The sequence below is a fragment of the Sus scrofa genome, chromosome 8, assembly GCF_054392235.1.
Source record: "Sus scrofa isolate SSC_HxYL_T2T_F1_AM1 chromosome 8, Sscrofa_HxYL_maternal_Yorkshire_Landrace_v2.0, whole genome shotgun sequence".
NCBI lineage: Eukaryota > Metazoa > Chordata > Mammalia > Artiodactyla > Suidae > Sus > Sus scrofa.
Genome location: NC_139390.1, coordinates 27,721,343 through 27,748,544, shown reverse-complemented (window position 1 = coordinate 27,748,544; position 27,202 = coordinate 27,721,343). Strand labels below are relative to the sequence as shown.

The 27,202-nt window shown below is 36.2% G+C and overlaps 1 protein-coding gene and 1 long non-coding RNA gene across 9 annotated transcripts in view; one reads left to right on the top strand and one right to left on the bottom strand.

The window, feature by feature from the left end:
* ARAP2 (ArfGAP with RhoGAP domain, ankyrin repeat and PH domain 2) overlaps positions 1-27,202 on the top strand; it is a 173,541-nt gene that overhangs the window by 125,082 nt on the left and 21,257 nt on the right. For 5 of the 7 annotated variants that reach the window (XM_013978574.3, XM_003128906.5, XM_021101091.2 and 2 more), the window contains 2 exons: positions 8,951-9,079; positions 20,947-21,086. In XM_013978574.3, coding sequence (XP_013834028.2) covers positions 8,951-9,079; positions 20,947-21,086 — 269 coding nt within the window. Of the gene's footprint in view, positions 1-8,950; positions 9,080-14,879; positions 16,788-20,946; positions 21,087-27,202 lie in introns of those variants that run through there. The other 2 variants (XM_084971720.1, XM_021101092.2) reach the window with 1 other exon arrangement.
* The window catches only part of LOC106504613 (uncharacterized), a 96,993-nt gene continuing 94,055 nt past the window's right edge, over positions 24,265-27,202 (bottom strand). The window contains exon 5 of one of the 2 annotated variants that reach the window (XR_014812292.1): positions 24,265-26,306. This is a non-coding gene — a long non-coding RNA (uncharacterized LOC106504613). The remainder of the gene's footprint in view (positions 26,307-27,202) is intronic. The other variant, XR_014812291.1, reaches the window with a different exon arrangement.

Here is a 27,202-nt window from a genome sequence, read left to right as displayed (position 1 = left end):
AATTTCTATTAAAACTCCTTTTCAGCATTCATTGCTGGGATTCAGTGACACTGGTCCTTTGGTGTCAATTCGCACCATCTCCCTCATAGTTGAGCTCAGTCTGCCCCATGCTGAAAAGGGGCTCTGGTAAATGGCTCATGTGACCACTTACTGCCACATCCAGTGGATTTGCTTCTGACTTGACTTTTCTTGTCCTTACTGTGGCATTTATTTTCTCAGAAAAGTTCACTCTGTCTTCATTGCTACCTGGATCCTCCTGGTGCTCCCATCATTTTATCTCATTTGTCAGTTCTTCACCTGTCTGTCCCCTAAGCAGTGGGTTTCTGCTGCTCCGATCTCTTTCACCATCTTTTCTTATTTTACATATTCTTTATAAACAGTCACTTCTATTCTTTGTGCTTGACTAATGTGTGAGCATGTGCTCCCCAGGTGCACCTTTTTTTGTTCCCATATCTAGCTCACCTCTTTGCCTCCTTTGAAACCCCTACTAAGGGTTCTATTGCACTTTGCTTTTTTTTTTTTTTACATGGCTATCACATTAATTTATTTTCATCTTCCTTAATGAGAGCTTTTCAGAAGGAAGGAGAAACTCACTTTTTTTCTATCTATAGTGTCTGGCACAGTGCCTAGGTCATAAATGCCATACAATTAACATCTTTTGCGTAATTGAAGCACAGTTTTGTATTACTATATGGTTCAGTGGTGGTAGAGTCCTGATTTTTGTTGTTTAATTTTAAGGAGAGGGGCTAGGTTACCAGCTTTATCATATTTGTGAGTGAAAGATAACTATCAGCATTTCTGCCAGAATTACCTTTCTGAATCACAAATAGGATCATATTGTCTTAAAATCTTTTCATTATTGAAGACAAGACAGTCTCATCAATAAGGCGTACTAGGAAAACTGGAGAGCTACATGTAAAAGAATGAAATTCGAATATTTTCTCACACTGTATACAAAAAGAGGCTCAAAATGGATTAAGTACTTAAATGTAAAACCTGTAACTATAAAATTCCTAGAAAAGAACATATGCAGATCATTCTTTGACATAAATTGTTGCAATGTTTTTTGGACCTGTCTCCCAAAGCGAAAGAAACAAATGGGAAGAATAAACAAATGGGATCTAATTAAAAGCTTGTGCATAGCAAAGGAAACAATTGACAAAATGAAAAGACAACCTACTGAATGGGAGAAAATATTCGCAAATTATATATCTGTTAAGAGATTAATATCCAAAATATGTAATGAACTCACATAAGTCAATAGCAAAGAAATCCCAAACAACCTAGTTTAAAAAAGGACAGAGGATCCAAATAGACATTTTTCTAAAGAAGACATTCAAATGGCCAACGAGCACATGAGAAGATGCTCAACATCACTAATCATCAGGAAAATGCCGATCAAAACCACAATGGGAGATCACCTCACAGCTGTCAAAATGGCTATCATCAAAAAGTCTATAGATAATAAATGTTGGTGAGAATGTGGAGACACTTGGTAGGAATGTAAATTAGTGCAACCACTATGGAAAACAGTATAGAAGTTCCTCTACAAACTAAAAATAGAATTACCAAATTATCTAGCAGTTCCATGTCTTTTAGACCCTTTCCTGAGTTTATACCTGGAAAAAACAAAAACTGTGATTCAAAAAGATATGCCCTTCAGTGTTCATGGCAGCATTATTTACAATAGTCAAGACATGGAAGCAGCCTAAGTGTCAGTTGACAGATGAATATAAACACACACACACACAGTGAATTACTTGTTCTTCATAAAGAATGAAATTCTGCCATTTGCAATGATGTGGATGGACCTAGAGAGTATTATGTAAAATGAGTCATAAAAATACAAATATTCTGTTAAATCCACATATAATTCCTTATACATAGAATCTGAGAAATAAAGCAAATGGGTGTGTGTGTATGTGTGTGTGTGTGTGTGTGTATAAAATGAAACAGAAACAGACTCACAGTATAGAGAACAAACTAAAGGAGAGGGAAGGAAGTAGAGGTGAGAGAGGGTTAAGGGATTAAGAGATACAAACTATTGTATATAAAATAAGCAATAAGGATACATTGTACAGTACAGGGCAATGCAGCATTGTTTTGTGATAACTTTAAATGGAGTATAAGCTATAAAAACATTGGATCACTTTGTTGTATGCCTGAAACTAATATTGTAAATCAACTGTATTTCAATATATTAATACATAAATGCGTACCTTTTTATTATTTATTCTTATCCATATTATCCATCCTTCAAGACCAACACAAATGCCTCTTCCCTATGATGATAATGAGATGAATGTGGTTCTCACTGATCTTTTCATGATTATTTGCTTAAGGATCTGCAATACTGCATACTAATCTGACTTGTAAAATAGTAACCTGGTTCCGTTCTGTTTTTTAGGATTTACCATGTCTTCTAGGACCTTTCTACCTCTCACTACCTCTAGCATGGTGGATAATGTGGAACATATCCTTAAATGTCTTGTTAACTTAGGTAGAACAAGATAGGGGTGTGCATTCTGAACCTGAGTGACTGGGAATGTTGCCCTGGGGAAAGGTTGAAAACACATAAAAAGTGATTCCCACTTATAGATTAGGAACCATTAAGAGATCTCAAGCCCCCAGTTAGCTTTTAGATAGCTGATAGTCTCCTGCATGCTTCTGTTGCTTTTTTAGGAGGTCACAGTAGAATAATGAATCATTGGAGGTAGGCATCCTTTTCTTCCTACCCTTGTTCTCTCAAAGAATATCCCTGTGTCACAGCTTTGGAGGTCTGTGCCTTTGGGCACTGGTCTTCTGGAGTGAGAGGAGCAAGCAAAATGGATGAGGCTAGGAAGGAATTCTGTATAGCTAGAAGAGAGATTGCAATATATCTGGAAAAACTTTTTTTAAATTTCATCTGGGAAAACAAAGGGATGTTTACCCTGAAAATGACTAATTGTTAACTTGCATGTGCCAATTAATACATCACGAATGGTACCATTGGAGTCAGGTGGATTTTTTTGTTGATGATGGTGTCATTGTTCATTCCTGCTAATTAAAAAAAAAGTTATCGTGATGAAGATATAAAAAGACTAGGAGACCTCAAGTTGTTTTGACTTGTAAATGTCCAAATATTTAATCAAAGCCCCATTGCATGTACATCAAGAAAGAATACATTTAAATGGAGTTAGGAATTCAAATTTGGCATGGTTTTAATGTTTGGTGAACCATTCAAGTTGAAATCACCAGAAGAAAAAAGTAAGAGTATTTTTTACTGCTTTTAGAGGAACAACGCTAAGAAAGCAGCAAAGGGGCCTGTGATTATGTTGCTTTACTGAAGCAGATGGAACCTGTGTGTCCCACCTGACCTTCTGAAATGTTAAAAGCTTTATTTCTAGTACCATGCAGGGATGATAAAGTGAAATGTAAAAAGATAAAAGTGAAGGCATTGGTAGTCACAAGACTGTAGTTGATAGGAAGAATGTCAGCAGGGAATTGGTACTTTTTCTAATGTAAATATAAATCCTCCAAGTAACGAAGCAACCAAAAATAAAGAAGTAAACAAATGGATAAATAAGTGAACCAGAAGTGCTGAATTTTATTTTAGGTGCCTGTAAATTTTATTTTATTTTATTTTATTTTGTCTTTTGTCTTTTTAGGGCTACACCTATGGCATATGGAGGTTCCCAGGCTAGGGGTTCAATTGGAGATACAGCTGCCAGCCTACACCTCAGGCACAGCAACATGGGATCCAAGCCACATCTGTGACCTACACCGCAGCTCACAGCAACTCGGGATCCCTAACCCACTGAGCGAGGCCAGGGATCAAACCTGCAACCTCATGGTTCCTAGTTGGGTTCATTAACCACTGAGCCACTACAGGAACTCCCAGGTGCCTGTAAATTTTAAAGCATACTTTACTACTCTGTCATTTCCAATGCCCCCCCTTGTATAGTAGATATTTTATTTATTCTCTTTACTCTCCTGTTATACCCTTTGGGGAAAAAATATTATAACCTAATTATAAAAATAAATAAAAGGAAAATATGTATTATACTATATAAATGCTCAGACATTCCTATATGGTTGAAGATAATGAAAATAGATTCTTAAGTCTATAAATGGAATCATTATGGATGTGACAGATTGATGTAAGCATGTTATCTGTGTCTCATAAATCATTAAAAGAAGTACCATCGTTGGTGAAATGGTGTCTTAGTTTGTTCAGCCTTCTGTAGCAGGATTCCACAGCAGAAATTTATTCCTCACAGTTCTGAAGGTTGGGAAGTCCAAGGTCAGAGTGCCATCAGACTTTGTGTTTGTGTAGGCCCTCTTTCTAGATCATAAATGGCTATCTTTTCACTGAGTCCTCACAGGATGGAAAAAGCACTAAACCCATGAGTTTTACCCTCATGATTTAATCACCTCCCAAAGGCCTTGCCTCCTGGTGCCATCACATTGAGGGTTAGTTTCAACATATGAATGGGGGTGCGGGCGGGGTGACAAACATGCAAACATTCAGACCATAGGAAACAGTAAAGAACTCTTGGAGAAGTTAAGACAAACAAAGCACAATCTTATTTTTATTTTTTGCTTATTTGATAGTCAAATTCATGGGAAAAATACATCACATTAAAATGATATTGGGAGTTCCCATTGTGGCACAGTGGAAACAAATTTGACTAGTATCCATGTTGATGTGGGTTTGGGCCCTGGCTGCACTCAGTAGGTTAAGGATCTCACCTTGCCGTAAGCTGTGGTATAGTTTGCAGATGTGGCTCAGATCCTGTGTTGCTGTGGCTGTGATGTAGGCTGGCAGTTACAGCTCCGATTTGACCCCTAGCTTGGGAACTTCCATATGCTGTGAGTACAGCTCTAAAAAGCAAAGCAAAGCAAAATAAAATAAAATAAAAATGAAAATAAAATATTAAAATAAATCATATAAAATATTTTGGAAAATATATGTAAAGCTTAGCTAGAGTCTAAGCTCAGTTAGTTTATAAGTAGGTTTTTCCCTCTATGTGAATGTCTGTAGGACATGTGAAATTTGTATTAGATAGAGAACAAGTCTTCGTTTGTTCCATTCTTTGAAAGATGCCAGGCACCTTGACCCACTGTCGCCAATCATCAGGACAAGCAGAAACCCCCCTTAGGAGAGGGTATCACCTTCACCCTACTTCTAAAGTACAGTGTTATTTTAATGCTTCACCTTAAAAATGAACTTGTCATCTGCCCATGTGGACCCATAACCTTTAAGTCCTTTATATGCTGAAAAAAAATCATCTTCCTAGCCACCTTATTTAAGTGGGCTTCCTCACTGAGAGGTTGGAGTTTGGGAAGCAGTCAATTTCCACTTGGCAACATAATAGCAAAAGCTTTTCTTCTTTCTTTTGGTGGCTACTGCAATATGGAAGAGCAGTTTATTTTTTAACCAGCATCTTTCTAGCTCTTGTCTTGATCTACACAAGTGCTGTCACACTTTGAGTGGATAGAACAGAGAAGGACTTGCATAGCTCTAGGCTTGAGAATAAAAATTTAATTATTAAGAAAGTCATAATTGTCCCTGGAAATCTTATGTTATTACTGTCACAAGTTTCAGGACAACACATTTATTTCAGATGGAAATGAATAGCTCTCAATTTAACAAGGGAGAGTAGGTTTAACTCTGTAAATAAGATTTTAAACTATTGATAACATGACTTACCTAGCTAAAGAACTACCTCCATATGCTACTATTCTTAAATAACTACACTGAATTTTCAACAATTGTAATGCTAGAGATTGTATGGAAATCTGTTATGTGTTTCTAGCAATGCCCTAATGCCAGCTGACATATGTACCATACAATCTATCATGACAAATAGTTGTAAATGTAACTATTAATAAACACATACTTATTTGTAGGAATTTATATTCCAACATGCATGATGATTCAATTTTTCTTGCCTCTTACCTCTTTCTTTTATAATTGTATGATTTAACAATCTAATAAATCTTTATTTTTTTCAGCCCATCTTTCAGCTCTATTTTTACGCAGGAATTGGATCTTCAGGATTTTCATTCTCCTAAAGTGTTTCATACTATGAGACTGATGAGAAAAATATATTTGGTTAATTTTTTTTGCAAATATGTATTTGCCTCTGGATCTATTAGTATATATTTCAGTATAACTAACACTACTATATCTTAATTTTAATAGTGACCTTCTTTATATTCTAATAGTTGGAAGTCTCATTACCAATTTAATCTTGTAATAAAGAGATTAAGATTTTCATTTCAATCCAGATAGCTTTCCGGTGAAGAATGTCATTCCCACCTTCAAATCAACTGCAGTACCATCAGTTTATTTACATAAAGGATATTGAAACTATCCTGTTTCCTTATCCTCTTCTCACTAAAGTTAGGAAAGTGAAAAGGAAATTATGAAACTGATGTTTTTCACTTTGCTTCTATACCTTGTTTAGTTCTCAGACATAGTGTGGTGCGTTGGTACTTTTTCCCCAAAATTACATGTGTAAAAATCATCATGGGAGGTTTACAAATTTGTCCTAAATAAAACCAAGTGTAATAGTTATGATTTGGGGCTATCAAGTCAGTGAGATTTAGGATTTAAATCTCTGTTCCTCTCTTAAACCAGCTGTTTGATTTTAGACATGTGGCTGAAGCCTCTCTGATCCTTGGGTTCTTTTACATGTAAAATGTAAAGAATGATAGTATGTAATGAAGAGTGTTATAAGAATTAAAAGTGATAACTGATGTAGATAACTGATGAAAGTGTCTGGTATATATAATGTCTGAAACATAGTTGTTCTTCTAGAAATGGCAACTGTTAATGGGGTTAGTAGTGTTCTAGGGTTTGCAAGTAGTAGGTCCAAGAATTATATAACAACAAAAGTGAAGAGAATGCTTATTCTATTGTTTTATTTCTAAAGAGTTAATTTTAATTATAACCTCTATTAATAGAAGATACTCAATTTAGGAGTTCCTGTTGCGGCACAGCAGAAACGAATCCTACTAGGAACCATGAGGTTGTAGGTTCGATCCCTAGCCTCACTCAGTGGGTTAAGGATCTGGCGTTGCTGTGAGCTGAGGTGTAGGTTGCAGACATGGCTCAGATCTGGTGTTGCTGTGACTGTTGTGTAGGCCGGCAGCTACAGCTCCAACTGGACCCCTAGCCTTGGAATCTCCATATGCCGCAGTGCGGCCCTCAAAAAGACAAAAGGCAAAAGAAAAAAAAATACCCAATTTATAGGCTAATCACAATTGAATTATGACTTTGGCAAATTATGGGCAATTAGAATTTTTGCCAAACCTTTTAGAAAAGTATTTGAAGAAAAATAAGATTGATGTAGCACAAAAGATTTTGTCTGATTTTACAAAAAATTTTGTGTGCTGGTCCATTTATAGCTATTTCCTGTTAATTCATAGGTCACCATAGAACTTGGTTAAGATACAAACACTTCCTCAAGTATTTGTTATTCAGTGCTCTTCTTTGTGCAGGGGATATATTTGTAAACAAGAAGTAGGTTTATCTACAAAATGTATGATCTAGTCGCTTTATTTTGTTGTCATTTGTAATTTCCAGTGCGTAGGATTGCAACAATATGTACAGAATGCAGCAACATTCCATTGTACTGAACAGGATGCAGAAATCCCAGTTATTCACCCTGGAACTTGACAACTTATTTTCGTCTTCTGTGGACCTAGGATTTTTGATAAATTCTGGAATGCTGTGCTCATAATAGGGGAGACCAATCTTAAGAAGATGTGATATACTTGGTCTTTTTTACTTGTGATTTTTATTACCAACTAAAATAGCATGGGTCATATACTGTTGTCAAATGCTTTGTTGTTTGTCAGTAGCATTACTTTAACCAAAAAACAAAAAGCCCAAGTCCCATGTGTTTCACATGTAGGAGAGTATGAGAGAGTTGAATTGACTTATATATGGCTATGGTACTGGGAACATTACATCAGTGTCTTCATGTTAGAGCTTATGTTCTTGCTATTTCAATTATGCTATTTTCAGTGTGCTGTGAAAAGATTTGAATTTCTTTTTTTCTAGCATATGCTTCTGTTGTAACATTTTCTGATTGACATATTTTGATCAGCAAAAAACTTTCCTATGAAACTTGGATTATAATTTAAAAAAACCTGTGTGGGGGGAGGTTGTTAACTCTATGCCAAGAGCTTGTGATGTTTTTAAAAATATAGTTGCATAAAACAGAATGTATATGGATGAGCATTAATCAAGGAGAAATCTTTAAGATGTCATTAAAATAGGCTTGTCTGCCTATTATACGAACAGTTAATGTATAACATTGCTACATAATGTTTCTGATTGATATTTCCACTAATAGTTAAACATGATTGCTCAGTACTGTTTGATGGTTATCATATGTTCTCTGTTGAAATTATATTTTATAATGTCATATAAGTTGACTGTATCAGCTGTAAGTTGTTCACTAGTATTGTTCAGAAATTATTCTAGTCTTGTTGGGATAAACAAAGGATTTATTTATTTTAGTACTGGACAAAATTAATTTTGCTAGTCCTCTTCTAATTATTCAATTGCATATGCAGACAGGAAGCTTTCCATAAAGAAACCAGAATGTTTTTTAAATTAAAAGGTAGAGTAATTCACTAATTTGTTATCCAAAAAGGTGACTTTATTTCTGAGATTTTGTCTAAAGGATAGAACTTTTGAATTTTTAAAAAATAGTTGAGTAACAAATGTCCCTGCACAGATTCATTTATACGGTTAGTTTTATTATGTGCTTATACTTTATTATAAAATTTATTATGTTCCAGGTCTTAGGGTCTCTTGTATGTACTTCTATCCTTATTCTTGTGTACCATAAGATCCAGTTATGCTTATTGTTGTATATAGAGCTTTTTTCCTTAATTTATAACTTTTTAAAAATTAAGACTTTATAATTTGATTTGGTTTTATTTTTTGCAGAACGCCCTCTTCACTACACAGAAAATGTGTTGGAACAGGTGCTTCGGTGGAGTTCCTTAGCTGAACCTGGAGCTGCTTATCTTGTGGTGAAGAGATTCTTAACCATTGACACAATTAAACACTATAATGGTAGGTGCTGTTATTTCACGTTGCAGCTACGATGGAAAATTCAAGTGGTTAAAGGATAATTATTACGGCACAAGTGTAATTTGAAAATGAGTACCTAAATACAGAATGTACTGACATGGTATTGTAGAATAGAAAGAAGAGCATATAGACCAAGTGTCAGGGTCGGATTTCCCTGTCAGGTAGCATTGTGCTAATTGTTGATTAATTTGATGGTACCAGGTTAAAGATTTAGAAGGAGTGGTTCACCTGGGGTTTTTTATTTTATTTTTTGCCATGTTTAGGTGTCTTCCTAATTTGGTGTTTTGCTAATTGTTAGATAGTTGGTAAATCATCTTGAATTATGTTTACATTTGAAAATTCTCTTGGCAGTCAAGAAGTACAAGCTCAAATTGCATGCTTATTATAATTCTCACCTATCTTGCAGTAATATTGGAAAACAAATACAAAATAAAATGCTTCCAATAAGGATATTTGCTATCCAACTGGAAGAAGATATATACATATGTAAGGTTCAATAAGAAGTTAGTTAGCACAGGGCAACCGTATTAAGACAAGCTCTGAACCTGTCGGAGGCATCAGAAAACTTTCATTTTGAAACTGTGATTCTTCTGTTATGTTGACATTGACTGACAGATTAGAAAAAGATTTCCTACCATGCTGTCTATAAACCAATGCCAAAAGCAGAAGATACAAGTTTTAGAAGATAAAATTTAGTACAACTTTTATAATCCATATTGATAATAACCATTACTATTTATTAATCATGTATCATTAACTGAGCTTTCTATACACCAAAACTCAAACTTTTTTTTAACTTATTCATGAGTTATATTATCATTTGAATTTCATAAATTTAGAGAAATTAAGTAACTTCCTCCAGATCACACATTTACTAAGTATTGGGTTTGAGTAGATTGGTTTTACTTCTAATTATTAAAAAAAAAAAATGGAGAGGTTGGTACAGCTCTTAAATATTGTAAAGCTACTCGGTATGATTGCAGACTCTGGCAAGCAGCCATAAGTCAGCAAATTCTTAATTGCACCAAGGCTATATCTGATGTTTCCTATTTTATGGTAATGTTTTAGTGTGGTCTGGCTGCTTTAACAAACTACAATAGACTGGGTGGCTCATAAACAATAGAAATTTATTTCTCAGAGTCTGGAGACTAGACATCCAACATCAGGGTGCCAGCATGGCCAAGTCCTGGGGAAAGCCTTCTTCCAGAATGCAGACTGGGACTCTTTCCTTGTATCCTCCAGGGCACCGGCAGAGCACAGAGAAAGGAAGCAGCTCTCTTGTGACTCTTCCAGGGCAGTAATCCCACTCATGAGGATTCCACCCTTGTGATCTCACCTATTCCTAATTATCACCGAAAGGCCCCAGCTACTGATACTTCCTAACACATGTACATAGATTTCAACATATGAATTTTGGGAAACAGGAACATTCAGTCCATAACTCTGCCTTCCTATGTTATATTTACAGGAAAGTATTTTTTAAAAATGCAAGCAGTATAGTAACTTCTGTGTCATTCTGGTCATATTAGCATCTAAAGAAACAGAAAAGGTATTCTTCTTTGCTATAGAAATTTAGACTTTTTTGAGATCTTTATCGTATTTTAAATTTATTACTCCTGCCTATGATTTTGACTACATCCTCTGTATTCCATTTGAGAATTGCAATAGAAATCCTCTCTAGTCATGACTACTACATGCATCTCTGTCATAGAACAGTAGATCTGAGGTGAGGGAAATTTATCTGCAGGGGACATTTGGCAATGTCTAGGGATACTGCAGACTGTCACCCTGGGTGAGATGGTACTTCTGGTATTTCGTGGTTAGAGTCCAGAGATGCTGCTAAACATCTTACAATACATAAGAAGGCTCTTTACAACAAAGAATAAGCTGGCGCCAAATGTCAGTGGTGTCACGTTGAAAATCTCTAATTTAGATAATCAATGAAATCTGGTCTAGCTCTTAAATTCTGTTACTCTTTTATTTTAACACTAAGATAAAGAAAACGATTGAGCTTATGAACAATGTCCTGTTAGTATTATAAAATATAGGTTGTCGTGGCTTCTTTTCTTTTAGAAAATAGTCATCTTTTTAGGTTAAGTTTTTATCATTTTGGAATTTTCGTTTTTTAAATCTTCCTCTAAAATGTCTCTTAATTCTCCCTGTCATGATATACCTAAAACGCACACCTGATGTAATAACTTATCTCTTGTTTGAACACTAGTAGACTGACCATGTAAATAAAAACAGACAAGAATAAGATCTTAAAAGGCTGTAATATAAAGAAAGGTTTTGTGCAGCTGGGCCTAAGGAATAACCCAAAGTAAGGATACCACTAAGTGCTGTTGATCTTTGAAAAAAACACAAATGAACCTTTCCAGAGGAAAAAAAAACTCATGGAATTGGAGAACAGACCTGTGGTTAGCAAGGAAAAAAAACTCATGGAGTTGGAGAACAGACCTGTGGTTAGCAAGGAGGTTAGCAAGGGAGTGGGATAGACTGGGAGTCTGGGGTTAATAGATGCAAACTATTGCATTTGGAGTAGATACGCAATAAGATCCTGCTGTATAGCACAGGAAACTTTATCTAGTCACTAAAGATGGAACATGATGGAGGATAATGTGAGAAAAAGAATGTGTGTGTGTGTGTGAGAGAGAGAGAGAGACTGGGTCATTTTACTCTACGGTAGAAATTGACAGAACACTGTAAACCAACTATACTGGAAAAAATAAAAATCGTTATTAAAAAATCAGCAATTTTAGATTGAGAGGATTTAGGACAATCACATCTGAACACAATCCTTATGTTGTTTAGGGGCAAGAAGATGTGGTCGAGTGACAAACCGTCCGTGGGTTTCATCCACAAACTGGGTGGGGAGATTGGGGCTGAAAATGATGTCTCCCCTATTATATGTGTTCTCTTTTGGGGGGTTATGAGTGTGTCCTGTTGTAAAAGCATCAAGCTTCTGTAAGGTCTAGACAAAGCATCTTCCGTAAAAACTGGGGAACCCAAGCAGTGGAAAGCAGGCTTAAGTGATAGTTTCAGGGTTTGGGATGAAACATTCACTAGAGTGAAATATCAGTCAAATTTTGGGTTGTTCTCACATCTCCTTCATTTCTCCGACAGGGTGGGACCATGAAACATATTCCTGCCCTGCACTCTCCCACCTCAGTTGGCCAAACTAATATGCAGCTTCTTATTATGATAACGCGTCGTTCTTTCTACCAGGAAATTGCATCCCTCTGCATGAACAAAAAAATCAGGTTTTAGAGTAACACCATCAGCAAATACATTAATTGGATCATTTCATAATAGTGGTTATGTATTTGGCATCAAAAATAGGCATACTTATGACGTAAAGATTTAACTTTCTTTTTTAGATTTCTGGCTAATGCAGTGTTTATGAATGTTTTTAATTAGAGCTTGATTTATATCCAGATTGTCTAAGTAAAATAATTGTTTTCATTATGGTTGGTTCGGCTTCTGTGTGAATTTAGGGTTGTCAGTTTAAAGAAGGTTTGGCCTGTTTGTTGTTTAAATCTATTTCTTAAGTCACGGTTTTTTTTTTTCCTTATAGTTGTGTCTTACAGCAACCGGGAACTTATTCAGTACTTCTGAGGGGGTACACTTTGAGATAGATTTTAGATTGGTTAGGTATTCAGTCTACTTGTTCCCTGTCCTGGCAATTGTCTTCTAAATCAATCACAGTCACCTGCTCCAGAATTCGTGTTCCATTCATTACCTGCACTACCCCTGAAAATGGGCTTCTAAAAGGAAAATAATTAAAGTCAATCAAATGTGATTTCTGTCAATTTGTTAACAGAAAAACTGGAATCATCGCAGGCACGTGTTGCTTTTCACAGCAGAATGAGGACACTGTTAAGGATTTCTTTTTCTTCCTTGAGATTCTCTTATTCTAACCTGGGGCCAACTGGAAATTAGCAGAGTTTGAAGCAAGAGTGGTTGCTTACAACCACATTTTTCTCTCCAGAACAGATGGCTAACGTGTTTATATTTTGTTAAAACACAAAGGAGCACTACCGTATCCTTGGCACCCTTCTCGTCACACCTGATCCCCAGTTGCCACAGATTTGACTGTCTACCCCCATCCCTATCTCTTCCTAGCTCTCTTTTACTTTATACCCACACAAACCTGACTTGTATCAATTGTATGATGGTGTTTCACAAGAAGGAATAGATTTTAGAATCATCTGGCACTCAATTTCTGCTCAGTCACCTAAGGTAATGAGGTAGCATTCTCTACTTTTATAGAAGTATATGCGAGTAAGTGAATTTCCTGTTGCCTCTGCTTAAAAAAGCAGTGCTGTGTTTTTCAACAGCAACATTTTATTTCTTAGAAACCTTTTGGGCTATTGTCTTTATTGTAATGAGGAGTTTAACTAAGTTGAAAAGAAAAATAATCGTCTGAATTTCTTTTCTACCTCACGGATTATGATTGAGAAATTGAGAGAGGAAGAATAAAACTTCATTTAAGGGAGTTTCCACTGTGACTTGGTGGTTTAAGAACCCTGCATAGTCTCTGTGATAATGTAGATTTGATCCCTGGCCTCGATCAGTGGGTTAAGGATCCAGCATTGCCACAAGCTGAAGATCCAGTGTTGCTTTGGCTGTGGTGTAGGCCAGCAGCTGCAGCTCTGATAGATCCCTGGCCTGGGAACTTCCATTTGCTTCCATTGTGGCCATAAAAAAGAAGAAAAAACAAAACAAAACTTCATTTAAATTACCATTTAGACTTTTTCATACCTAATCATATTAGACCATCTTTTATTATTATTATCTCATATTAAATTTCAACATCTCTATCACAAGTAAGCCATAAATTTATAACTTCTATAAGGTTCCAGAATAAATAATTTTGTGTTGCAGAAGTCTTAGTTTAAGCACTAAGTTTCCTTAATATCCCCCAATAGAATGCGATACAACAGAATCAAGTTTTAATGATCTCAATGGGGAAGAACTACTTTTTAAGATATAAGATGTAACTCAAATGCAGATACCTGTGGGTTTTTAAATTTAGATTGCCACATATGACAGATGCTTTGGAATTAAATTTGCATTAGAATAAAATAGTTCAAAATGCAACTGCTTCCAGCAACTTCAGACCTGGAAAAGCTGAGCTATCTATGCACTATCTATTGGCTTACGAAAATAAAAGAAAGTGCCAGGAAAAAAATAGTCTAAGCTTGTAAATCATAGTCTAGCTGAAATAATTTATATCCTACTCCCCATCAAGTCTTTAAAACCCAAAGATGTATAAAAGTCAAAGGTAAGACCTAGTCCACTTCATGTGAAAGGAAGTATTTTGTTGGAAATTTATGGTAGAATGGAAAAGTAGTGTTTTACCTTCTACAATTTACTGCATTGTCAGTAAGAGGGCATGAAATCTCTGGCACTTTTCTAGTCAAGGCTCCACTGGTAACTATATTTACAATTTGACTGCTGATGGATAATCTAATTATAGAAGGATGTCATCAGGCTGCTAGTTCTACTACGCATTGCTTCTTCAGTACAAGTATCAAGGAAAATAGACTGGGAATGGGGGGAAAATATTTGACTTTTCCTAGATGACTTTCAAGCAACTGTTATGGTAAGTTTGGTTTCTACTCAGTTCCAGAACTAAATTGTATTAAATGCCTTTTGAGTGAATGTCATACAATGAGTGAAATGTATCAAATTCTGCTTTATAAGGAATATATGTGTTCTGTACAATCAACATCAAAAAAGGGGAATATTCATAATTTCTAATTTAAAAAAATTTTTTTAGGTGTTAAACTGCACGTCTTGCCAAATACCACTTGGTTGTGGTATATTTGCAAGAGGACGTCTCATGAAAACTGCATATTTGTCTCCTTCAGCATTTAGAGTGCATGGGAAGGGGTGGAACTTATTTTTTCGGATCATGTACAGGCCTGAGGAAATAGCCTTCACCGACAAAAGAAGGGAGACACGTAAAGACCCTCGAAAATAGACTCATTTGTTGTATCTTCCCTGTCATTGCTCGGATCTTATGTAAGAGATGAGAGTCCGTAGTTACTATGCATTTACTGTGTGCCAGGTGCTGGGCTGATTGCTTTGTCTTCATCATCTCATTTCAGTTTCCCAGTATTCCTCAGAGATTTTTCTTCCCTAGAACTTGCTAAGCCTTTTATAAATGGAAAAACTGGGACATGGAGATGTTACATCACTCCCTCGAGGTGACCTGCTGAGGAGCAGGTATTTGACTCAAGGTCTCTGCACATCCAGGTCGCATATTCTGTCCTAAACCACATGTTATATGGAAAGCAAGGATAAATCAGATCTTAGTTTTTTAAAAAAACTCTTATAAATTCTATAAACTGTCAGGTCTTTGGAAGGGCAATTCTATCTATATTGTTTATTACAGACTCCTCAGTATAGAAAAAAAAAATGATGTCTGCCCCCCATTAGATAAATAAGCAGTTACATGCTGCTCACTATGTGTCAGGCACTCTTCTAGACACTCTACAGACCAGATGCATTGGATTATCACTGTGTGATTCCCCATTTTGCAGGTGAGGAAACAGATTTAGAGATTACTGCCTGAGATCCAGTGGAAGATGGGGTTTTCATCAAGCCTAGGCAGTCTAGCTCTAGGGCAAGCTCTTAGTCACTGGGCTAGGTTAATTCTCACACAGGTGGGGGAGGAAAATCCAAAGCCCACATTGTGTTGAAAAGCAAACATGAAATTATTGTTTTTCCAAGATCTGATGAGATCAGGCACATTCATCTCTGTAAGCTAAAATTATTATTTCTAAGAGCTAAATTATGAGATAAACATGACTTTTTATGTATTCAATGACTGTATCTTAGAGTTTTAGAGACAGTGATAACAAGATGGGGTAGTGTTTGTATAGAATCAACGAGAATGGAATTTCCCTCCAGTTCATTGAGGTGAGCAACTTGAGTCATCCCATAGAGACAAGGATTGGTTTTCCAAACAGTGTATGAGGATAAACTGAATTATAAATAAATATCACATTTTAACTTAATAGTTTATGGACATGAGTAGGAGGAGTCTAGTTTCTTCAGCCCTTGAAAAGTCAGGGAAAGAAATTTAGGCTTTTAATGTTAGGTAAATAAAACTTTAAATAGAAAAGTAGAGCAAGGGAAGAACAAGATTAACATGATGAAACAGTATTTGCATAGCACGGATCTGGAATTATATGGAGCCATTAGAAGATTGGGACGTGCAATTATAGAATCCTGGAATCTGGGTATTAGGTAGAAAAGGCAAGGGGTTCAGGGGATGATACTGGAAAAGGAGTAGAATTTAACCCCAGGAGAAATGCTCTGGGGGGGCAATGGCTGAGTTGCTAGCTGCCTGGACATGAAGCATAAAGGGGGACTATGTCTTCTAGAAACATTGTTCCTGGATTTATGTTTCTCCTGCTCTCTCTCCTCCCTTCTTCTCTCTCTGTCTCTCCCTTACTCTGTCTGTCTCATCTCTCCTTCCCAGGATCCTCCCATCTCATCCACAGATCAGTTATTTTATTGGGATTAGGGGCCACTACTTAGGGATTACTGTTTTTGTCCAAGAACCTGAGGTTTTCAAAAGGTTTAGAAAAACATTTTTTTGGGGGGAGGCAGTTATCAGTTTCATATTCCTGGTAATATGGTGTCTCTTCGACTTAAATAAATAAATTTGACCATTCTGTGTAGTTTCATACATGTCATTTTAAGGGCTTTTCTAATTAATAACAAATTTATAGCCCAATATAACTAAGCATACCAATCTATTCTCTTACCCGGTATTAATACTGAAGACCCCAACTGAACCCTAACCAAGCCTTCCTTGTCCTTGCAGCCACTAAGAAGGGGAGAGGGGCTTATGAATCTCTGGAGATCACAGTGTCTCTGGATCTTAATAAGCTTTCTGCCCAGGATGAAGTAGAGGGAGTGAAAATATAACAGCAAAGTACCCCAAAGTTGAGGGAACGTGCAGTACTGGTAAAGTTTGGAAAGTGAATTATTAGAAACCATTTAACTCATAACTTTCATTATTTTATGCACACTAAATCATGTACAGTGTGGCCAAAGCATGTTGCCCCATTTTGGCTCTTAAGTGGTAAGTATTTTTTTCTACTTATCTTTTTTTTTTTTTTTTTTTTTTTTTTTGTCTTTTTGCTAAGGCCACACCTATGGCACATGGAGATTCCCAGGCTAGGGGTCTAATTGGATCTGCAGCCACAGGCCTACACCAGAGCCACAGCAACGTGGGATCAGAGCCATGTCTGCAACCTACACCTCAGCTCAGGGCAACGCCAGATCTTTAACCCACTGAGCAAGGTCAGGGATCAAACCCGCAACCTCATGGTTCCTAGTTGGGTTTGTTAACCACTGGCAACTCCTTAACGTTTTGAAAGAAGACAGAAATTTTGTTATAAGAGCTTTGAGAAATTCTTTCAAGTCCTTAGTATTTATTGTAGAATTTTATATTCAAGGTCCCTTTCATTCTTTCCTCCTCCTTAATATGTATTCTTCTCAGAGCCTTCCTCCTCCTGAGTCCCTTCATAATGTATGCAACAAGATTTAGCTAAGATTCTCAATTGCATCTCATTTCTTAAAATTTAATAGATGTGCACCTAAAGACAGCAACAATATTTTTTTCCTGAGCCTGTTTTCTCTTTGACCTATGACTGGTTTACTTAAACAACTGGACATATGATTATTTCTTACTGGTAAAATTAGAAAGCTTTACTAAATTGAACAAAAATCTAATGAACAAAAATCTAACTGAAAAAGGTACAGTCAGAAGGGGTGAATGGAATTGGTTTGGCTTAAGCAATATGTATCTATTATCTCTCAACTTGATTGTAATTAAATGCTTTTAAAAGGCTTTACCTATTTCTAAATCAATGATATTATAAATGTCTTTCTCCACTTTGCTGTTCTAAATCAGCTGAATCACTAAGCCCACCCAATGTTTTCTAAATTGCTTACCATAGTTTTCTGTACAAGCATCATTTGTTAGCACAAGTTTAACTCTGTCTCTGGCACTACACTGCCAATCAAGAAACCATTTCTATCTCTGTTACTGTTTGTTATTAGAATCAAGTACATGCAAGACTCTTAATACTTTATAAAGAAATTAATGGGAGTTCCCATCATGGCGCAGTGGTTAACAAATCCAACTAGGAACCATGAGGTTGCGGGTTCGGTCCCTGCCCTTGCTCAGTGGGTTAACGATCCGGCGTTGCCATGAGCTGTGGTGTAGGTTGCAGACGTGGCTCGGATCCAGCGTTGTTGTGGCTCTGGCGTAGGCCGGTGGCTACAGCTCCGATTCGACTCCTAGCCTGGGAACCTCCATATGCCGCGGGAGCGGCCCAAGAAATAGCAGAAAAAAAAAAAAAAGAAATTAATGAATTGATGTTATCTGAGTTTTGCTGAATACTAATTATCTATAATGTTTATTTTTTCTTGATATACTCATTGTAGTAAAATATGTTTTCTTTCAAGTCTTTTAATTGGAAAAGTGTTATTTGTAATTCAAATATATTATTTAATGATAAAATATTATTTCAAATAGTTTTCTAGGGAATTAAATATTAAGAGATTGTACCAGAAAATAAATTTTGGCAGTATGTTGTTCAGAAATTATTTTAAAGTCATAAACTCCTAAGAAGAACCTATTTTAGCATGACAGCATGATTAAAAGAATGTTCTCTGTGGCCTTGATCTTGAAAACTATTGGGGCTTGTCGATTACTGTCATTTGTTTTTGGTTAGGATCAGCGATGTGATTAATCGTGGGGATTTTGCTTCCAGCTTGTCACCCCGTGTTCATATTTGCATTATAAGGAGTTATTTCCATTTTTTAAACTTTCGTTTTCTCATGCTAGTTATAATTGTGAACATCTGTGTATTATTTGCTGTATAAGTAAGGGTTTTCCCCGGACCAAGGGATTTGCTGGGTTCTTTCTCAAATCATTCAATTTATTTGTAAATTTTAGAAACTATGCATGAGTATTTTTAAAAATGTATCAGGAATTGTTTAGGAAATTGCTAAAAGTCCTCATCCTGACAGTGTCCGCCTTACGTCTTTTGTGGACATCATCCAGTGTGAGCGCCAAAGCCATCTGCAGGATAAGTGTCGTTATTCCTGTGTTAGGGGAAAAGCAGGAGCTGATTCCAAAATGACCTTGTTGTGGCTATTTAGCTTAAGGTTCCTTTTCTTTCTGTTCCTCAGTTCTCAGGTAGGCCGCTGAATATTGTTTAAGTATTTTGAGAAGAGAGTTGTAGACTGAAGATATAATGATAAATTTATTCATGATAAGTGTGTACAAATACAACATGGTTTTCTTCCCCCTAGAAGCGGTTTTTAGTAGAACTGTTGAAATAATTTCTAAGTGTGGGACACTGGTGGTATAGCACAAATGTTAGCAGTTTGGCCTTTTTACCATTACCTATTTTGTTGGTACAGGAGTTTCTCTAATATCATAAGAATTCCTGGATTCCTGAGTCAGAGTTCCAGCAAAGGTTTCCCTTCTACTTGTGTGTTTGCATTGTTTATATGAGTACTGCTCAAAAAAAAATAAAATGCAGGTTGATTATGTAATTTTAAATTACCTAGGAGTCAGAGTTGCCATCGTGGCACAGCAGAAATGAATCTGACTAGGAACCATGAGGTTGTCAGTTCAATCCCTGGCCTTGCTCAGTGGGTTAAGGATCTGGTGTTGCTGTGAGCTGTGGTGTAGGTCGCAGACACGGCTGGGATCCTGTGTTGCTGTGGCCGTGGTGTAGATGGCAGCTGTAGCTCTGATTTGACCCCTAGCCTGGGAACCTCCACATGCTGCAGGTGCAGCCTCAAAAAAAAAAAAGGGGGGGGAAATTACCTAGGAGCCACATTAAAAAACAATATATATATATAATTAAAATTAACTTTATGTATTTCTTTTTAAACTTATATATCCAAAATATTATCTCTTCAATATGTAAACAGCATTACAAAATTGTGATATTTTTATTCTTTTTTGGTGCTAAGTCTTCAAAATATGGTATATATTTTATACTCATAGCACATCTTAATTGAGTCAAGCTGTGCTTTTTTTTTTTAATAAATTTTATTGCATTTATAGTTGAACAGTGATCATCACAACTCAATTTTATGGCATTTCCATCCTGAACCCCCAGCACATCCCCCATCCCCCCAGCCTTGGAAAACATAAGTTTTTCAAAGTCTATGAGTCAGTATCTGTTCTGCAAAGAAGTTCATTGTGTCCTTTTTTTAGATTCCACATGTAAGTGATAGCATATGATGTTGGTCTGACTAGCTTCACTTAGCATGATAATTTCTAGGTCCATCTGTGTTGCTGTAAATGCCATTATTTCTTTCCTTTTAATGGCTGAGTAATATTCCACTGTGTATATGTACCACATCTTGATCCACTCCTCTGTTGATGGACATTTTGGTTGTTTCCATGTCTTGGTTAATTTATATGTAGTGCTGCAGTGAACACTGGAGTATATGTATCTTTTTGAATCATGGTTTTCTCTGGATGGATAAATGCTCAGGAGTGGGATCGCTGGAGAGCCAAGCCATGTTTTGAATAGTCATTGGCCAGTAATTAATTGGGCAGCATAGGCAGGCCTCCCTATAAATAGATATGAATAAATAGATCTGGTTACCAGATCTATGATTTTCCCCACACTCCCCTGACAAAAAAAAAGTGTTCCCAGAAATTAACTAGAGGCTTCTTGATGGTGGGAAACAAGTTATTACTTTATATTATAAAAACTGAAAATTCAGAAATGTTTTATACTCTAGTCACAATAAATGAAAATGTACCTGACAAAAATAAATGTTGTACTTTACAGAGAGGAAGACCCTGGAAAATATCAAAGAAGGAGTCTTGAAAATCAAAGAAGAACCGTCTAAAATACTGTCTGGAAATAAGTTTCAAGACCGGTATTTTATTTTACGAGATGGGTATCTCTTTCTTTACAAGGATCTGAAGGTATTTATATCTGTAGTATTTGAATATGTATTTGTGTGTGGGTGGGTGTTAACATTCTTATTTCATACGTCTCAGCCCTCTCTCTTGGAAGTCAAGTAAATAAAATGCACAGTAAGTTGATGATTTCTTTCAGCCTCTGAGATAATAACATTATTGTTCCCAGGAACAGAGTAAAGTTCCCCATATATGACCTTTATGAGCCCCTCGCATTTTTTAAGGAAGAGAATGACTTCAGTCCTAAAGAAAAGCCTACGGTGTGTTATGTACACTAGCATATAAATCAGTATGTCAGCCAATAAAATTAACAGAATGTGTCATGCTGTTAGGCAGAGCAGCTTTAGTTTAGCTAATGGAAATTAATAAAATGTAGAGAAAAAGGCAATCCCAAATGTTAAATTAAAACTGATTAAACTTTAAATCTGATTAATATATTTCCTATACTTTTGAGTGAAATGACTCATAATATCACATTTCTTAATTGGATCCTACTCTTGTATCCCTTAAGTTTGAATTCCATAAAAACTTTTGTTAAAGAATTGAGGAATGGAGGAGTTCCCATCCCCGTCGTGGAGCAGCAGAAACGAATACCACTAGAAACCATGAGGTTGCGGGTTTGATCCCTGGCCTCCTTCAGTGAATTAAGGATCTGGAGTTGCCATGAGTTGTGGTATAGGTTGCAGATGCGGCTTGGATCTGGCATTGCTGTGGCTGTGGCTGTGGCGTAGGCCAGCAGCTACAGCTCCGATTAGATTCCTAGCTTGGGAACCTCCATATGCTGTGGTTGTGGCCCTCAAAAGACAAAAAAGTCAAAAAAAAAAAAAAAAACAAAAACAAAAAACAAACTGAGGAATGGAGAGAGGATGTAGAGATGAAAAGGAGGGAATAGATAGGAGGATGTTGAACTTAGCATCAGAAAATAAGCCCACCAAGTGGCTTGTGTGAATAAGAAAATTAAAACTCTCATCCTCAGTTTCTGTATCTGTAATGTGATAATGCCAGTATGAGTCCTGAATGCCAGATTGTTGTAATGCTTAAATAAGAATATATGTAAAAGTTCTTTTTCAACTGTGAAACATTTATGTATGTGGATATAAGGACGTGTATCAAAAGACTCCACTAAAATATGGAGGCAAGTTCCAGACTGAGAAAAATATAGTCATGCTCCATATATCTGAAAAAGGACTCCTCCAAAACAAAAATAAAAAGACAATCTAATAAAAATTTGGGCAAATATTGGACAGACACACAGGAAGGAAGACATAGGAATGGCCAATGAGTGATTAAACCAAAAGTGCCCAGCATTATTAGTCATCAGGGAAATGCAAATTAAAACCACAGGATACCCCTTTCGTACAACACCTCATGTTGACAAGGATATTGATGAACTAAAACCCTCATGAACTGGTGGTGAAAAGGTAAAATCACATCATCACTAGTCGAGCTTGTTGGCAGTTTTAAAAGTAAAGTTATTCATACATCTACCCCATGATCCAGCAACTTTATTCCTAGGTATTATGTCCAATAAATCACTTGTTCATGAATATTCATAAGCAGTTTTATTCATAAAAGCTAAAACCTGGAAACATTCCAAATGTCCACCAATAGGAGAAAGACATATTCAGACAGTGGAATACTACTCACTAATAAAAATGAATGAATGCAACAATATGGGTGAATCTTCAAACCCTTGTTGAGCAAAAGAAGCTTGACACAAAATAGAACCATATGAGTCCGTCCATCAGACCTCTAAGAACAGGCAAAACCATTTGCAATGATACAAGTCAGAAAGTGTTTGCCTGGGGTGTGTAGAAGGGTTGCTACAGAAGCAAGGAGTTAGAGTCAGTAGAGCACATATTCATTATCCACTTTCGGGTGGTGGTTACATAGGTGTGTACAGTAACATCTCTACTTCCTTGAGATTCAAGCCACACCCAAGCAATTATTTTAAATCTGAAATTAACAGCGGGACCTAAAGATACTTATTTCTATTGAATTGCAAGACTCAATTGAGGAAACAAACATTCCTTGCCTGCTTCCAGTAAGTGACACATCACTATGTTCTGTTGTGCAGATCTATAAAGAGGGACCAGACTAGTCACATCTGTTAGATATGCTATGAGGAAAGAATTATTAAGGAGCTTTCCCAAGTTCTACAGTCCCCGTTTGTTGTGGCTTCTCCTGAGCTCTCCACACATTGACCACTCTCCCCATATGTTCCTCTAGCAGGGCAGCCTCCATGTGGGCATAAATAAATCTGAGTAGCATCCCTACTTTGTGTATATATCTCATGTTCATGTTCTTCAAGGACAGTGGAAGTCCAGGCAGGGAGCTAATAAAGCAGCACTGAATTAGGTAGCCCTTATCCCTCTCTTCAGAACTATATTATAGACTGGAACTCCCACTTTGTTATTCCATCTGATAGACCTAGCAGGGAGTCTGCATGGGTATCAAGTGATTGTTGTCATTTATTAAATACCATTTTTTCACTTTTCTCAGTGCAGTAAGAGTAGAGTTTACAGAAATAAGGCACCTAAGAATTTAGGTTTATATGAACCAAATCATCAGACTTTAAGGTTCATGAACTTTAGGTTTGTGTTCATGAAAGGAAATGGTAAACTTCACAGCTGATTTTTCTAGCCATCTAGAAGGGAATCTGATTGCATTTTGTTTGGTTTTCTTCAAGTCACCCACCTAGACTGACTTCCTTCATCCTTGTTCTTCCATGTACATGTCAGTTAAGGGTCACCTTTGTAGTTGGATGTCTGCTTAGCGTATTTAAAAATCATCTGGAAATTTTTAGTTCCATTAAGGAGCCGACACTTCCACTGTGTGGCAGCAGAAGGTTGCTAGGAACAAACAGTAATAATAGCAGTGCAGTCATATGGCCCCCAACTAACATTTAAGTGGTTAGTCCATAAAAAGAATTCTATACATTTCACTTCTCACAATAATCCTATGAAACGGGTACTATAGTTATTCCCCCCTGATAGATGAAGAAATGGTGTCTACCAAGATATTATGAACACAACATTGTAAAACAACTATATGTCAATGAAATAAATTTTTAAAGCAGTGTTATATAACTTGCCCGAGATCACATAGCCAGTAAATGATAGAATTCATTCCCAGGTGTCTGATTCCAAAGGCTTTATGAAGGGAGTTAATAAAGAAACAATAATTTTAGCTTGGTGTTTTTGCTGACAGAATTTTATTTAAAGAGGATAAGTGTTTTTCATTTTAATAGCACCAAATATTTTCAAATATGACACTTCATACAATTTAGTTTGTTATGTTTTTCCCCAAGCTAATATAAATTTTAAAATCTGCCATAGGGAAGGCTTCATGGAAAATTATTTTTTTCAATACAATGATTTTGTAATTGAGCTAAAGTCTCTCACCCCTTAAGAGAATGTTTTAAGAATCTGTATCTTTTTGAAAAGATCATCATGCTTAATCTAAAATAATTCATATAAACTGGTAGAAATAGCATTGAGAGCTTGTCCGATGGTGTTCCTTTTTTGACATTTGAAATACTTTTCCCCACCATTATAGAAGCATAATTGGCAAAAAATTTGTTATACAGCGTGATACTTTTTATACATGTATGTATACACTGTGAAATGATTACCACAATCTAAGCTATTGAACATATTCATTATCTCACATAGCTTGTGTGTGTGTGTGTGGTGAGAACATTTTAAGATCTACTCTCAGTAACTTTCAATTATACAACACAGTACTATTAACTATAGTCACCATGCTGTACGTTAGAGCTCCAGAATCTATTCTTTCTGCAAAATTGAAACTTTCTACCCTTTGCTTAACATCTCCCCACTTCCCCTATTCCCAGCCCCTGAAAACCACTATCTACTTTCTGCTTCTATGTGAGTTTGACTTTTTTAGATTCTAAATATGAGATCATACTGTATTTAAAAGACAGCACATTTTGATAGTACCAAACGCATTTTGTTTTTATCACAGTGACCTCAGGTTATAGAATTATAGTCTAATTAAGTGTTTGAAAGTTGTATTTATGCATCGGTCAGAATCAATTAATGCAACTGATACTTTAATTTGTACATTAAACAAGCGATAAGAGTCTTATGGTTTTTCATTAAACTCTACTATTATTTTCAACACATCATGTTATTTTGCTGCTTATTTTTTCATGTTGCTGTTCTTTGCCCTTTAATATCGATGGTCAAGTCATTGGCAATGTTTGCTTTTCAAATGATTTTACAGTAAATAATAGCGAGAAAAAAAAATCCCTAACCTATTTGAATAAAGATTTGGCTCTGGTTTTGACAGATGCCGTTAATATATGTGTGCTTGTATAAATTTAGAAAATGATTTACTGAGAGTAGAAATTACAAATTGGAAAGTGTATTTAAAGAGACTATGTGTTAATTAGAGATAATTTATGAATGCTCATTAACAACAAATTAGACTAATACACAGGGGAAGATATATTTTGTTTTGAGAGTTTTCCTTGAACAGAAAATGTTAATTAAAATGTTTTCAGACTTGATTTACATAAAAGGTGAGAAGTTTCAAAGAGTATTATCATTACACTGTTAATGGTGTGAAAAAAGCAAATGTAGAAGGGGGCTCGTTAAAAGTTGCACGCATTAATAAGCAAACTCCTCTTAGTAACAAGAATAATTTTTTAAGCACACTCATTTAATTGGCTTAGTGAAAAAATTTGTTTTGAAATATAATGCCTGAAGCAACACATTACATACTTCATAACACTTGAACTTCTTAGAGAAATTCTCCAGAAAGTATACACACCAAGGTTCGTAATAAACCTCCAGTGAAGTTATCTTGCCAAATGAGATTTCTTTTTATAGAGCTTTCCATTAGGATCCTGTTCATGCATATTCAGCTTAACGATTGAAACTGAAAAAAGGTTTCTTTTCACAGTGGCTGATCTCCTCTCCAATTACATCATCTGTGTTCTCTTTGGACAGCAGAGGGTACAGTCATGAGCTGGCACTGTCCAGAGTGGCTTGGGAATCACTTTTATTTACTTGAGACTCAGTACCTCGAAAATGAGGCAGTCCTAGATTTATCAATATGCTGTGCAAGTGGAGACTGCCTCGTTCCGGCACAGCGCTTCTCACTCTCAAGTGCGCACGTCCTTTCTTACCCATACCGCCCAAATTGCTGCTTCTCACCAGATTCTGCCTTCACAGGGACTGAGTCCAAGGGACCAGCAGCCTAAACTCAGAGGGGAGATAGTAACCTCGGTTATAATCCGATTTAATTTCTGACTTCAGGAGTCTCTGCTACGATATACACTCCCAAGTTCTCCTCTCCTGGACTCTTTTCTGTATGGAACATTTACTGATGTACAAAGTTACCTCAGAGCTTCATATTAGACTCTAAGTGTTAACAGTCAGTAAAACAGCAAGCTAAAAAATCAATACCCCCAAACCAAACACATAAACTACTAAAAAATGACCTTACAAACAAGAAAAAGCTTATATGAAGAAAACTACAGGATTTCACTGTTAGAAATGAAAGAAAATTTAAGTCTGCTTATATTGATTTATAGATTTAATGTAATTCTTTTCAAAATCCCAAAGAGAATTATATTTAGAACTTGGAAAAAAATGATTTGATAATTCACCTCAAAGGGTAAGCAGTTAAGAATACTTGCAGACATTTGGGGGACCTAACAAGTAAAATAATTGTCAGATATTTCCCATCCAACTACTTAATTCATATAATAAAATGGAAATAGCTTAAATCATATCCTAGCATAAAAATAGATGTTAATGATAACAGAGAGTGAGGTAAGAGATGTAGTTTTTTTTTTTTTTTTTTTTTTTTTCTGTCTTTTTAGAGCTGCACCTGCGGAATATGGAAGTTCCCAGGCTAGGGGTTAAATTGGAGCTGTAGCTGCCAGCCTATGCCACAGCAATGAGGGACCCACCTCTGTGGATCCTCTGTAGGCCTCTGTGACCTACACCACAGCTCATGGCAATGCTAGATCCTTAACCCACTGAGCAAGGCCAGGGTTCGAACCTGCATCCTCATGGATACTAGTCAGGTTTATTTCTGCTGAGACACAACGGGAACTCCAAGAGATGTAATTTTTTATTTTTGATAAA